The sequence below is a fragment of the Cervus elaphus genome, chromosome 3 (assembly GCF_910594005.1).
Source record: "Cervus elaphus chromosome 3, mCerEla1.1, whole genome shotgun sequence".
NCBI classification, from domain to species: Eukaryota; Metazoa; Chordata; class Mammalia; order Artiodactyla; family Cervidae; genus Cervus; species Cervus elaphus.
The window spans coordinates 10991805-11006472 of record NC_057817.1 but is presented as its reverse complement, the minus strand read 5'-3'; the positions used below and the strand labels follow the sequence as shown (position 1 = coordinate 11006472).

General features: G+C 36.1%; 1 protein-coding gene across 1 annotated transcript in view; it reads right to left on the bottom strand.

Annotated features, from left to right (window-relative positions):
- The window catches only part of OTOGL (otogelin like), a 169607-nt gene that overhangs the window by 123096 nt on the left and 31843 nt on the right, over positions 1–14668 (bottom strand). Inside the window, exons 11-17 of the mRNA XM_043880323.1 lie at positions 10259–10365; positions 9392–9517; positions 8000–8108; positions 6877–6923; positions 6257–6402; positions 5030–5153; positions 2391–2568 (exon numbers count right to left, since the gene is read on the bottom strand). Of these exons, the coding sequence (XP_043736258.1) occupies positions 2391–2568; positions 5030–5153; positions 6257–6402; positions 6877–6923; positions 8000–8108; positions 9392–9517; positions 10259–10365 (837 nt within the window). The remainder of the gene's footprint in view (positions 1–2390; positions 2569–5029; positions 5154–6256; positions 6403–6876; positions 6924–7999; positions 8109–9391; positions 9518–10258; positions 10366–14668) is intronic.

Sequence of the window (14668 nt, the reverse complement as noted above, 5' to 3'; positions counted from 1 at the left end):
CTTGCCTGGAAAATCCCATGGATGGAGGAGCCTTGTAGGCTACAGTCCATGGGGTCGCAGAGTCGGACACGACTGAGCTACTTCACTTTCCTTCTTTTTCCTATCCCGCAAAATGAAACTATTCTAAACTACATAGAATGATAACAAACACCCAATCCAAAATCTCATTTTGCTCCGACGAGAACACAAAGACTCCCAGAAATGGCATAACCTGAACTAGGTCTCCTTCCTTGCCTCTCCACTCCTCTCCACCCTACAAAGCACAATAAAATAACTGGTCAAGGTGACGGCTGTACTCAGGGGTCCCAGGAGGAACTGACTCAGAGCTTGGCTCTCTTATTTCACTTAATTCACTTAAAATAATAAACACCAAAAAATAGGAGCTAAAATGTCGACCCATTTATTTATGGCATCTCATTTTACAAAATAGCCTTTCAGTTCACCGTGGTTAACTTACTAAAACAAGGCATACAAAATAAACTTTCAAGCAATTAATATTTTACATTCCATTATGTTTGCAGATTCACATTAACTTTTGTGATGCAAGGAATTTTAACTGCGTATGCTGGAAAACTAAACAATGTTTGAAAATTATCTCTGAAATATTATCCATCACTGTTATCAGGCCTGAATGTTTATACATGGTGCCTTAGAAAGAGGCAGACAGATCTACCATCTGTTAAACATTGACTACTAACCCATTCTGACAAACAGGAGGAGAAAGAAAGCTTAATGCCGCCTCTGTACATCTTAACCAAGGCACTTAATATATTTCTGTTTCACAAATGTGATAAAGGTATCAATATTCTGACCTACCTATAAATGAAACAAAAACCTAAATGACCTAAAAGTAAATAAATTACACATGAGAAAAGATAAAAGAAGCTCTCTTTTGAAATTAAAAAAAAATGTTAAAGCTCTTTCTCTTTGCTGATCCAATTTTTATTCTTGGTACTGTATCAAAGGTCCTATCTCTATTCAGCTCAACTGTCTAAGGCATATAAGGTTCTATGCTAGTTAGAATAAAGAATTTATTAAGGATGTGGTCTTGACTCTCAAAGCTCTTGCAGTTTTAAGTAGAAATCAGACAAATCAATGACAGATGTTCATAGATAACAGAGTCAAAATTAACTTTGGTGGGATATAAACTCACTTTTTGAAGCAAATAATGACTGAGTTGGTTTGAAAAATAAATAGGAGTTAAGGAGGAACATTAGGAAGGGAAAAGAACCCAAAGCAGAAAGAATATACAGAAGTGCTTTTTTAAAAATGGCATTTGAAAAATGGCTCCTTCAGGAAATGTTCCCTGCCTACCCAATCCACACTTGCCTACTTAAAATTCTCCTGTGCTACTAGCCACAACCACACAGGTCAGCACTTAACTTTTTGAAATTACCTCAGGATTTATGTGTTTGTATGTGTGTGTGTGTGCATGATTAATACCTTGCCTAGAACAAATTGTTCCTTTTTTAAAAACTTTTTTACCTGGACCTTTTTAAAGTCTTTGTTGAATTTGTTACGATATTGCTTCTGGTTTATGTTTTGGTTTTTTTTGGCCATGAAGATGTGGCATATTAGCTCCCAGTTTGAGGATCAAACCCACATCCCCTGCACTGGGAGGCGAAGTCTTAACCACTGGACCACCAGGGAAGTTCTGAATAAATTATTTCTTAAAGATAGCTGTCCCCTCCCAGTCTGCAACATAAGCTCCTTGAGAATGGGGACCACATGTTACTACCTTAATTTTCCCACAGTGCTTAGCACAATAACAGGTGTGCAAAGCATTTATATTAAGCTATACGCTGGGCTTTTCTATATGCAGGTGAAAGTGCTTTGTCAATACAAGGGATATAAATGTATTTTATTGCTTTTTTTCCCTAATAAAACACCAACTATGACAAAATCCAATTAACTTAGATGCCACAATGTTGCTTTAGAGATATCACTCATACCAAGTGATATCAATATTATTAAAGTATAATTTACTGTCATTCACACCAAATGATATTAAGTTTTTTTTAAGGCAGCAGTTTTTAAAAAATAAAATACTGTTAAGCTTGATAGGTGGCAGGGAGAGAATAGTGGGAAGTTATTCCGTGGGTAGCCCTCAGGCTCTGAGTCTTGCTAACTAAATTCAGAGTCAGCTCCACTGTTTTTGAGCTAAGTGATTTTGAGCTATTTATTTGTCACTTTGGTGTCAGTTAGCTTCTTTATCTATAAAATGGAGTTACCAATCAGGGGGTTGCTACAATATTTAAATATGATGATCCATGTCAAGCTCTTGGAACAGCAATGACTAAGCTATTATTAGGTAAGTAAGCATTTTTAATGTGAGAATTTATATCCTCTAAATTACTAGTCATCACGTCATGTTCAGAGATCATACTTACAGAAAATCATCCCTTATGTTCCCGTTAAATGTGCCACACAGACCTAATGTTCTTCTTTTCCACGCACTAGACAGCTGAATATAAACTCTTTCCCCATCTACAGCGAACAGAATCTTTAAACCAAATGTGGTTTTTAGAAGAATAAATAAGGATGACAGAGTCTGAATTTCAACAATTCCTGCAGGAAAAGAACATACATAAATCAGCTCTGAGATTCACAGGCAACGCTCTGAAATGCTAATGTACAACATTAGGGATCTGCTTCCAAAGACTTCTTCCCAGTTCTCTGTGCCCCAGGGCCAATTTTTGCCACCCTGTGCCTACTTTCTTTTCTTCCATTTCCCTTCTGTCCTTCTTTCTGGAGGAGCAGATATTTTTAACAGAATGTCAGGTTTACATGTAATTTCAGTTGGCAAGCATCTCATACAGAGTGAGGACAGACAGTCAGACATTTAAAATCGGATCTATGGTCCTTTATGTGTGTGTGTGTGTGTGTGTGTGTGTGTGTGTGTGTGTGTGTGATGTCCCCCAAATTGGTCATGATTCAATAAGGAAGTGGCACTTTTTCAAAAATTCCCCACTCCCTCGAGACATTCAGTGAAAAAGAGATGCACAGCACTAGAGAAGCATCATTTCATGAGATATCTTTACAGAAGAGAAACTTGTGTTCAAGATTCATGTTGATGTATGGCAAAAACCATCACGATATTGTGGAGTAATTATCTTCCAATTAAAATAAATGAATTAGTTTTAAAAAGAAAGATTGAATATGACTTTTGCCACCATAAAAGTTCTTCCTGCACTCCCTATCACAATTTCTGTCATCAGTCTGTCACCAAACCCAGAAATCTGAGCATTATTCTTTGAACACATCATTTTTTTATTGCCCTTCCATCGCCGAGTAGATAACACTTTTTTTCCTAAATAAAAGTTCAACCTGTTTTCTTCTTTCCATCTCTACTGTCACTGCCTCGTATCGGTTCCTCCTCAAATCCTTACGCCCTACTCTAATAACGTCCTAACTATTCTCCATGTCTCCTTTCTAACACTTCTCAAATCCATGTCCATAGCGTTGTTATAGTAGTCTACCAAGACAAAAAGGACTCTCAGTCTCCCCATTTAAACTCACTTGCTTATTTGGTTGAAGCATATGAGATTGTCATCTTTGTACACGAACAAGGTCAAATGATAACAATTGCATATCAGTTTCATATCAAGTTCAATCAATACCCTTGGATGACACTGAGTGTGATCATGTAATTTTTAATACAAATCAAGTACTTCTGAAAGCAAAAGTGACTGTTATAAGTGACTACACTAGAACACGGGCCTGAACACAGCCTCCCAGGAAAATTACAAACTATTAATGCCCTGTATATAAAGCCTTCCCCATGAGATTAAGAGATATAAACTACTATGTATAAAATAGATAAGCAAGAAGGATGTATTGTACAGCAAAAGGAAATACAGCCATTGTTTTGGAATGGCTCTGATCTATTAAAATGTTGAAGCACTGTGTTGTATACTTGAAACTTATATTGTAAATTAACTATACTTCAATCAAAAAACTAAGACCCTCCTCATTCTCATGCCCGTCTCTTTCCTTATTTTGATCTCTGGACATTCTAGACTTAACTTCTTCATGCTGTAGCAATGCCAAGCTAGTTAAAGTTCCCCTTAACATACTACATAGTTCTCTTCTTTGCTAGGCCTAGAACACTTTCCCCATCTCCTTTATCCTGGCAATTCCTCAACTGTTAATGCTCAATTGGATATCCTTTCTTTAAGAAGAACTTCCTGACCACACCAGCACACCCAGTGCTGGGTGAGATATACCTAATCATTTAGACTCCCAAAGTCTCTATGCATATCTTTGAGTTTATCATATCTTTAAGTGGTCATTTACTTGCATCTTTCCTCTTCCAAACTCTAGGCCACTTGAAGTGAAGTGAAAGTTGCTCAGTCGTGTCTGACTCTTTGTGACCCCATGGACTATACAGTCCATGGAATTCTCCAGGCCAGAATACTGGAGTGGGTAGCCTTTCCCTTCTCCAGGGGATCTTCTCAACCCAGGGATCAAGCCCGGGTCTCCCACACTGCAGGCAGATTCTTTACCAGCTGAGCCACAGGGGAAGCCCAAGAATACTGGAATAGGTAGCCTATCCCTTTTCCAGCGGATCTTCTCAGCCCAGGAATTGAACCAGGACCTCCTGTATTGCAGGAGGATTCTTTACCAACTGAGCTATCACGGAAGCCGATCTTCAAAACCTCAAGTTATCTCCATTTTCATCTGAGATCCCTAGCCTCTTTCAGTGTTTTTCAGATGGCTACCACTGTTTCAGCATCAAATCCAAACTGAAAATGTCCAGGCACAGCATTACCCAATAGAACTTTCTGCAACAGTGGAAATATTCTGTGTCTGCACTGTCCCACACGACACTTGAGATAAACACTAATGCCACTTGAGATAAACACTAAGCCCCATAAACATGGTGGTCTCCACTAAGTTTGGCTGAGGACCTGGAAACACATAGGCACTCTATAAATGTTAGGTTAGTCAGTTAATGGAAGAAGACTCCATTTAGGTTGTGTTGTTACTGTTAATGTAAGAAAAGTATACCATTAGCATGGCTTCTTACCATTCAGGTTGAAGCCTTGGTTAGGACTGGTGAGGATCTGTCCTCCCCTACTGAGGGTCACTTGTTTGTTAAAATCATCCTCCAGAATCAGAGTTACAGACTGAAGGCAGACCAAGCCAAGGTTCTGCATAAAAATCAAATTATCAATTAAAGGAATGAGAGAGGAAAAGAGAGACCTAGTCAGGGGCAAGGACAGTGGAAGAGAGAAATGGAGAAGATGAAGGAGAGAAGAAAGGAGAGAGTGTGCAGAGGTAAAGATTTCTGGTATACAGAAGACTTGAGAATAAGCAATATTATAAAGTAGTTTCACATTTTATTGTGAATCTCATGTAGCCCCATTACTAACAAAATATATCTTTACATTAAATACACCATATGCATATATATGCCTTTCACAGGTTATTAAATAGAAATGTTTTCAATAAAGGGCCAATAATTATGTTTTCCATAGGACATAAAGTACCTTTCCAAATTCATCTGCGATATTTAGATGTAAAAAATTCAGTACAGAAAAGAACCAAGAGAATTAGAATTCCATGTAGAAAGCTAATTAAGACTCTGACATGCTGCACAGGAGAAAAAAAAAATCAAACTAAAAAAAGCTTATAAACTAGATTGGAATTTTGTTGGAAACAACCATTTTATGTTGGAATAAAAGTAGAATAAAAGATTTTGGCAAAACTGTGACTACTTGACTTAGAAAGAGAAATGAAAGACCTGTGTTTCTTTGTTTACAAATAATAGATGTGTTTATTTCAAGAAAAGATCTAAAATAAATATTCCCACATGCTAAAAAAAAAAGCCATCATATCTATTTAGAATGATGTGAAACTTGTTAAATTCTGTCAAAAATCATCTTTAAGATAGTAGTTTTGAGGCAACAAAATCTTATTATGCAGTCGTGCATGAAATGTTTCAAAAATCTGTACATACAAACACCATTTTTAAGAAAAAATCCAATAAACATACAATATTTAATCTAAGACTTTTTTATATTTTGCTATCTTTGAAATCAGGAGACATGATATAGTTAATAGCATACATAGATCAATCATCAACATGTTTTTTTCATTGTGGTATACAGAATAATGATGCATCTTAACAATCAATGGTGTCTGATTTTTGAAGAAAACAACTATACCTATTCATGTTACTATTTTTAACCTAGATAAGAAGTTTGAGCCAAAAAAAATGAACACTCCTCTGGTCATTTTGAAATGCTCTTACCTGTTCACAGTGAGCTTTCTGTAAAGTAATTGTGAATTTATCTTTTCCAGTTCCTTTTACAAGGATGTATTGGCACATTCCAATGAAAGAATAATGTCGACCATCAAAAGTAGTAAAATGGGAATCACCTACAACAGAGCACTGAACTAGAAGAAGGAGAAGCAGGGGTGGGTAGAGGAAGAGAAGAGGAAGAAAAATGGAGAAAAGGAGGAGGAAGAAATTATGTTTATTCTTAAAAAGCAGTAGGTCAAAAAAAAAGCAGTAGGCTGACTTAGAGTAACTATTCAGGTATCAAAAAGAATAGTTAGAGTGTTAAAAATTTACTAGTTTGACAAACTCGCTAAATTATATTATTTGATTAAATTTTAAATTTATTTAATTATAGCTGTTCCACATTTTTAGAGTTTATAATATTTGTACAATTTTCATAAATTTTTACCAAAGTTGTCTGCTCAGAGCTATCATTTATTCAATTTTCCACTTATCCTCTGAATATCTGGATTTAAAGAGCATTACATCTCTTGTTATATATGAGAAGACCTTATGAATATCAGTGCTAGCTTTCTCCTCAATTTCAAGAAAATCAAGACATTTTCTTTAAAAACATTTTAAAAGATTACCTGGGCAGTCATGCTCAGTGCAGTTCCAAACTCCACCAACACATACACTAAATAAAATGATAAAAATATTAATCTAATTGCACCGAAAAACTGTATGAATGTTTGCAATAATGTATTGGTTAATGTAGCGAATGTATCACGTTTCTTAGGTTCAGAATAATCTGACTTGAAAAATATCTCTCCAAAAGTTCAATTAACTGAACTTTTAGGCCAGCACCTAAATTATTATTTATTGCATGCCATATTTAAAAATCAATAAAGATGATACAACAGTAATACAGATTAGTCAAGAACAAAAGTACTAAGAGAACTTCTGTTTCTTTCCTTCCCTCACTGCTTAAACCAAAAGAAAGGCCACACACAATAAAGCATTTACCTGTATCATTAGAAAAATACAAATAACATGTTAAGATTAATAAGTCACTGCATCTACTTAAAACTTTTAAAGTTGGCTTTGAAGATCATCAGACATTAAAGAGAAAGAAAAGATGTCCCCTTTGTAAGATAAATTCTGCCTTCTACCATCAAACAGATAATGAATTTTGAAGGAAAGAATAATCTCTGAAAGGCAGGAATTCAAATCAGTATCTAAGAACAGGGTTGGTTTTCAACTGTATTTCATTTATATACACAGACAGCAAAGGGAAAATTGCCTAATGACATTTATACCTCTATTTCTTTTTAGACTGCCTGGAGGGATTTAATCTTTGGCTATAGTAGCTAACTAGTTAGCTAATTTAAGTGTTGAAAAGTCTCTAATCATGGCCCAGAATTGGTGATATGAAGAGTCACTTTTTAAAGTACTCAATACAGAAGGACAAGAGAACCGTCAAATTCTATGAGTAAAAGCATGTGCAAATTAGTGATTATTCAATAGTTCATCACATGGATATAAAAATTTATAGAATTACCAACGGAAGTGAGAAAAGTTACATCATCAAAGAAAACATAGACAGTCCCTCCTACCCCGATGTTGCTGTAAAGGCTTTAAATACAATGAAACTGAGTCTGGGAATTTTGGGAAGAAAAATCTGTAAAGAGTATATCTCTTTAAACATATGTCAAGGCAAAATTGTCCCTTAGTCAGGTACCCAGAAATAATTAGCTGTAATTGATCACATACCATTCAGTACATTCTTGTTCAATTTTTGAGCCAACTGAATATGCTAATCCATGAAAATTGCATGGGCAGTTTTCCAAGGAGATGCAAGTCCCATTTTCCATTATGAGGCCTATTTAAGAAAAATATATATCAAATGCACATAAGAAATAATAAGAATTATATTCTTCGAATAAAATAATTCGGCCAACTTTTATCAAACACTTGCTTTCACTAGGTGCTAGAAATACAAATTACTTTTAAGGAGCCTGGCTCTGTCTCAATCAGCAGCTACTATTTCAGCAGTTTTCGACTTTCTTATCCCATTACCTGCTATCAAAATGTTAAGATTCACAACACAGAAATAGGGCAACTAATGTCTCTTTGCTTTTGAGAGAAGAGGGGAGGAGAGGAGGGAGAAAGTATTGAATTTATCCTGTTTAATTTCTGTTTATGTGAAAGTGAGAGATTTACATTATCATCACACAGGTACTAAAGAGCCAGAAAATGCTTCTCAAAGTGCTAGTACAGTAGAACCACATTTGTTACTTCTTTCTAACGAGTAAAGGTGGTTGAACCAATGTTACTAAGCACATTCTTTGATGCAGCTGATCATTTTCCAGAGTAAGACTTTCTGGTCAAGGGAATTATATTCTGGTGCATGGATTTATGTTCTGGTGCAAAGGCCTTATCACATCATTGACTGGGAGCAAACAGTTCAGGCCTGGCATTGGTCCAACGGACTTTGAGGAGCATTGACAGAACAGTGGACCGAGGTCAACAGATCTGATTTTAAGTAGTCCTCACTCGTATTAAGTACACGACAGTAGGAAAATACTCAACATCTCTGGGATTGTATTTTTTAATCTGCAAAAATAAAAGCGTTTGAGTAAATCCTCAACGTTCTTATAAATATCTATTAATTTGTATTGCGGATTTAAATCCCATCTCTATCATTTGCTATGTCACTTCTAATTACAAATATTAAAACTACATCAGGACTAAAATCTTGTACTACCAAGATATGAAGACTTCTTTCTGAATTTGATTTTGTCTTTAAAAAATGAAAACATATAAATTATTGTTGCTGTTGTTTAGTCGCTGCCATGTCCAACTCTTTTGTGACCCCATGGACTGCAGCCCACCAGGTTCCTCTGTCCATGGGATTTCCCAGGCAAAAATACTGGAGTGGGTTGCCATTTCCTTCTCCAGGGGATCTTCCTGATCCAGGGATCAAAGCCTTTAATTAAAGCAAAGCATCCATTCCTTGTAGTCACTTCAAGGATCAAATCCTACAAGGGGAGAAAGTTTGCAATAGCCCTAACATCCTGAGACAGGACACTAAGGCATGGCTCTTGGATCACAGGGTTCCAGCCACAGCGAGCGTAGACACGGTTTCTTTCAGGAAGCACTTACCATCCGGGCAGTAACATCCATCGAGACAATGGAGATTGCTCCCAAGACACTGTTTCTCGAATGTGCAGGTTGGTGGGCAACAGCTGATACAATCCCGATGGACAAAGCTGTCATCACATTTATCAACTAAAACGGGCAAACAGGTGAGCAGGATGTCAACGCTACTCAATGCTCTTTGAAAAAGATTGCAGTGTTTTTTTGTCTTTTTTGATTTTTTTATTGAAGTATAGCTGATTTACAATACTGTGTAGGTTTCAGGTGTACGGCACAGTGATTCAGTTATATATATATATATATAAAATATATGTCATACATAGTTTATATATACAAGTTATTTTTCAGATTATTTTCCCTTATACATTATATCATAATATTGAGTATGGTTCCCTGTACTATACTGTAGGTCCCTATTGGTCATCTACTTTATACCTAGTAGTGTATGTATTTTAATCTCAGCCTCCTAGTTTATTCTTCCCCCCACCTCTCTTCTCCCCTTGGTTTGTTTTCTGTGTCTGTGAGCCTCTTTCTATTTTGGAAATAAGTTCTTTAGTTTCTTTTTATCTTTAGATTCCACATGTATGCATTATCATATGGTATTTATTTTAGAATATTACTCAGTCATAAAAAGAATGAAATAATGCTATTTGCAGCAACATATGTGAGAGACTATCATAATAAGTGAAGAAAGTCAGATAAAGACAAAGATTAGAGTGCTTTAAAAGTAGTCAAAGGTTTACCAATATTATTGCATCAATAACAAGTCTTTGCAGTTCACTAGTTTTGAACAGTAGGGTAAGTTTTGAGTACTAGGATAAGCCTAAAATTAACAGAAGTACACAGACATGGCTGGAAACTAAGGAAACATACTGCATGCTGGAAAGTCATCTCTCCAATCTTGAATAGGGTATCCCGCATGGGAACAGGCTCTAGCATACTCCGTGGCCGCTCGACAATAGGTCTCATCATCATGAGTTCTGGAAAGTGAAAAGACAGATCAAAACTCATACAGGAAATATTGACAGTAACTATGCCATTGAGCTCTTGTTCTGGAGAAATGCTGACTACGTGGTGAATATTCTAATATTAGTTGATGTCAGCTTATGTATATGTATATAATGTATAATAATGCAGAAAACACATAAACTTGGGATCCCAGATTTAAAAGACTAAGTAAATTGTTTCATTTAAGTCTTTCAATAATTTGGCCATTTTTCTTTGGACTCAAAGGAGTACCATACTGAAAAAGATTTCTATTTTAATTATGACATTTGTTCTAGAATCTTTGTATTATTTTGCTCCCATACAAAGCATCCTAGACCTTTAAAAATTTAATAAATCCTATCAATATTATTATTAATTAATCCTATTTAATAATTCTATCACAACAAAAACATCAAATATGAAAATGATTTCTAAGATACCATGCTTTTGATAGTTTACATGCTGGAATAAAATCAATACTAATAATAAGCTCTTGTGAAGGATTAAATAAATAGCATTTCATTTGAGATTTAGAAGATTTTTAATTCTTTCAGGTTTAAATTACTAAAGCCAGTTACTTTGCTAATGTTGCCAAGAGTGAATAATCCCTAAGTATTTTTTTATAATCACCTTAGAAACTCCCCCAAACAAATATAAGAGGTCAGCCAATTCCCAAAGCAGATTAACAAGGCATCTATAAAATCAACAGTGTTTATAAGGTAGTGGGCTTGTTTTTCAACCCAACTGAAAGTCTAAATAGCTAAATATCTTTACAACCTTAAGAATGTTGTATTTTGTGAACCTTAGCATTTTCAGTATTTCTATTGTAAAAACCACTGATCTCAAATTGCCCTTATCCTGTGTTACTGTAATTGGAGTCATGCAGATTATCTAGTCCAATTAACTAAGCTTTAGAAGAAAAAAAAGGACTGAAGACTTCAGAAGCATAGAAAATATTCTAATCTCCAAACAAGTCTCTGAAAAACAGGGTACGTTAAAACTGTTGAATTCTTAGAAAGATGTTAAGTTTATGATTTACTTTAAACATATGCATTTTTCCTACAATTAAGGGAGGCTTTGAAAGCTAATAAAGTAACTGAATATTGGTTTTCCAACATAACGCAACTATTATTCTAATTGTTTATTGTGTCTATGTTACACTAGGAACTGTACTAGGCACTTTACATATGGCATTGCATAAAAACAACAGTTGGGCAACAAATTATTTACTGACAGGAAAATTAGCTTACTTTTCCATTTTGGATGTTAACTTTAATAAGGAAAATAAGCATTAAGTAACAGTTGTTTTTAAATCAATTGACTTGGGTGTGGCAAGATTAGCAGCATTTCCTTGCTGCTAAGTTTAGCACTATTAGAAGCAGAATGAGAAGGACCTGAGTTCAAGGACTGGTATTGTATCATCCTTCAAATTCCAACTCAGCTATCATTTTCTCTAGGCACTCCCTGGTAAGGCTAGTAGTTCTCTCCTCCACACTCACTGTACTTTGCATTTAAAGCAGGTACAATTGCTGAGAACCTGTTTTTCTGCCCCATGGGCATCTGAGTTCCTAGGACAGGGACTATTTCTAAAGTGTTTCTGTTTCCACGGCCAACAGACACATGAAAGGATGCTCAATGTCACTAATCATCAGGGAAATACAAATCAAAACCACAATGAGATATCACTGCGCACCTGTCAGAATGGATGTTGTCAAAAAAAAAAAAAACAACAAATAACAAATCGCTGATGAAGAGGTGGAGAAAAAGGAACTCAAGTGAACTGCTGGTGGGAATGGAAAATGGTGTAGCCACTATGGGAAAGAGAATGAAAATTCCTCAAAAAACTAAAAATAGAATTACCCTACGATCAAGCAGTTCCACTCTTGGGTATGTATCTGAAGAATGCAAAAGCACTGACTTGAAAAGATACATGCTTATTATCAATGTTCACAGCAGCATTATTTTTTCATCAGTAGAAGGCATTCATTTTTTTCAAGCAAAATTTACCAACATCAGAACCAGCTTCCTGGGAACGTGACCTGTGCAGTCAGTCACACAGGCCCTGCTCTCAAACAGGCCGTCACTTAGCTGGACCTGCACTCGTTTCATGCTGTGCTATCACTATCTTGAACACTTAGCAATTTTTTTTTAACAAGGGGCCTTGTGTTTTCACTTTGTACTACCCCCTCCCCCCTTGATTTATTACATTATAAACAAATTAACTGACATTCTGACATAATCCAGGCTAAAACACAGTCAACCTACCTGGAATAAGCAGAAGTTAAGAAACTAAGCAAAAGGCAAATTCAGTTCTCCTGAGAATAGTCAGGTTATATGAAATAAGATCAAGCAAAAATTCATACTCCTTACTCTGAGCCCTAAGACTCTAGGTAATCTGGATCTAGACCCTGCCTACTTCTCTAACTTCATCTCCTCTCTCTCTCTTCCATTCACCATGCTCCAGCCACACTTTTTGTGTTCTGTAAACACCCCAAATTTGTTTTGCCATCCTTCCCAGGAGGCACTAAAAATGAAAGCGTTAGTTGCTCAGTCGTGTCTGACTTTGTGACCTCAGGGACTATAGCCTGCCAGGCTCCTCTGTCCACGGGATTTTCCTGGCAAGCATACTGGAGTGAGTTGCCATTTCCTTCTCCAGGGGATCTTCCTGACTCAGGGATTGAACACAGATCTTCTGTACTGAAGGCGGTTTTTTTACATCTGAGCCATCAGAGGAGTTAGTAGTAAAGAACTCAACTGACAATACGGGAGATATGATAGATACGAGTTCGATCCCTGGGTTGAGAAGACTCCCTGAAGGAGGGCACGGCAACCCACTCCAGTATTCTTGCCTGGAGAATCCCATGGTCAGAGGACCTGGCAGGCTTCAGTCCAGAGAGTCGCAAAGAGTCAGACATGACCGAAGTGACTTAGCACATAGCGTTACTTGTAACAGTCAAGATGTGGAAGCAACCTAAGTGTCCATCAACAGGTGAATGGATAAAGACCATATTATAAATGGAATATTACACAGTCAAAACAGGGAACACAATTTTGCCATTTGCAGAAACATGGATGGGCCTGAAGAGTATTATGCTTAGTAAGGAAGCAAATACTGTGTGTTTTCACTTATAGGTCAAATTTTTAAAAAATAAAATGAATGAATATAGCAAAAGAAACAAAACTAGTGATTATCAAACTAGTAGGGAGAGGGAGTGGGGTGGGACAAAATACGAGAAAATAGGGGTTAAGAGGTGCAAACTACTAGGTATAAAATAAACAAGATACAAACATGTAATGTGCAGCATAGAGAATATAGTCAATATTTTAAAATAACTCTAAATAGAAAATAATCCATAAACATATGGAATCACTGTTATATACCTGAAACTAATATAATATTGTAAATCAATTGTACTTCACAAAAAATGTTTAAAGTAAAATAAAATAAATTAAAAATCAACATAATAAATTGTTTCTATTGCACCAAGATGTGACATAATGTGACATAATGCTCAGCTCAGAATAGACACCCAGGAAATATGTATTAAATTGAATTCAATATACTATCCTAGTCCAAGCAGGAAATTTGTATTCAACAGATTCATAATTATATAATCATGGTATAGGATCCCTGTGAGGCAGTCCTTTAATATAAGAAGTGAACAGAATCTCCTTTAGGGGAAAAAGAATGTTGGCAGGTGTAGTCCTGGATGGACTACTGAAGAGAGTAAAAGGCCAACTCTGGTACCTTCCCTCTTCCATTTTATCAATGCACACTTATTCACTTGCATAGTCTTTTTTTTTTTTTTTGGTTTACATGCCTGCTTTACCTGGCTTCTTTAGCTCAAATACATATCTTAAGGTGTCAGTTGATTTCAACCAGTAAAGGTGTTTCACTATTCTGCTGTTTTTATTTGCCCTAAAGAAAGCAACTATGTTTTAAAATTCAAAGCGTAAACACAACAAAATTTCAAGAGACAAAAATGTGAACTTCTTAATGATGAAATTTCAGATGAAGCAGGTACAGCAGGCTACATTTTGTGCCCAGGTCCCTCTTCTTTTTAATATTAGAACCTGCAAGTTTTTGCTGGGCATATGGCTACCCAGCCAAAGACAACATTTCCCAGCTGTCCTTACTTCTAGGGGTGGCCATGTTTCTAAGTTTTGGCCAAAGGGTTAAAAGTGAAAACGTTCATGAAACTTCTAGATCTCTTCCTTAAAAGTGCTGGTGGTGGTGGTTTAGTCACTAAGTCGTGTCCGACTCTTGTGACCCCATGGGCTATAGCCCACCGGGCT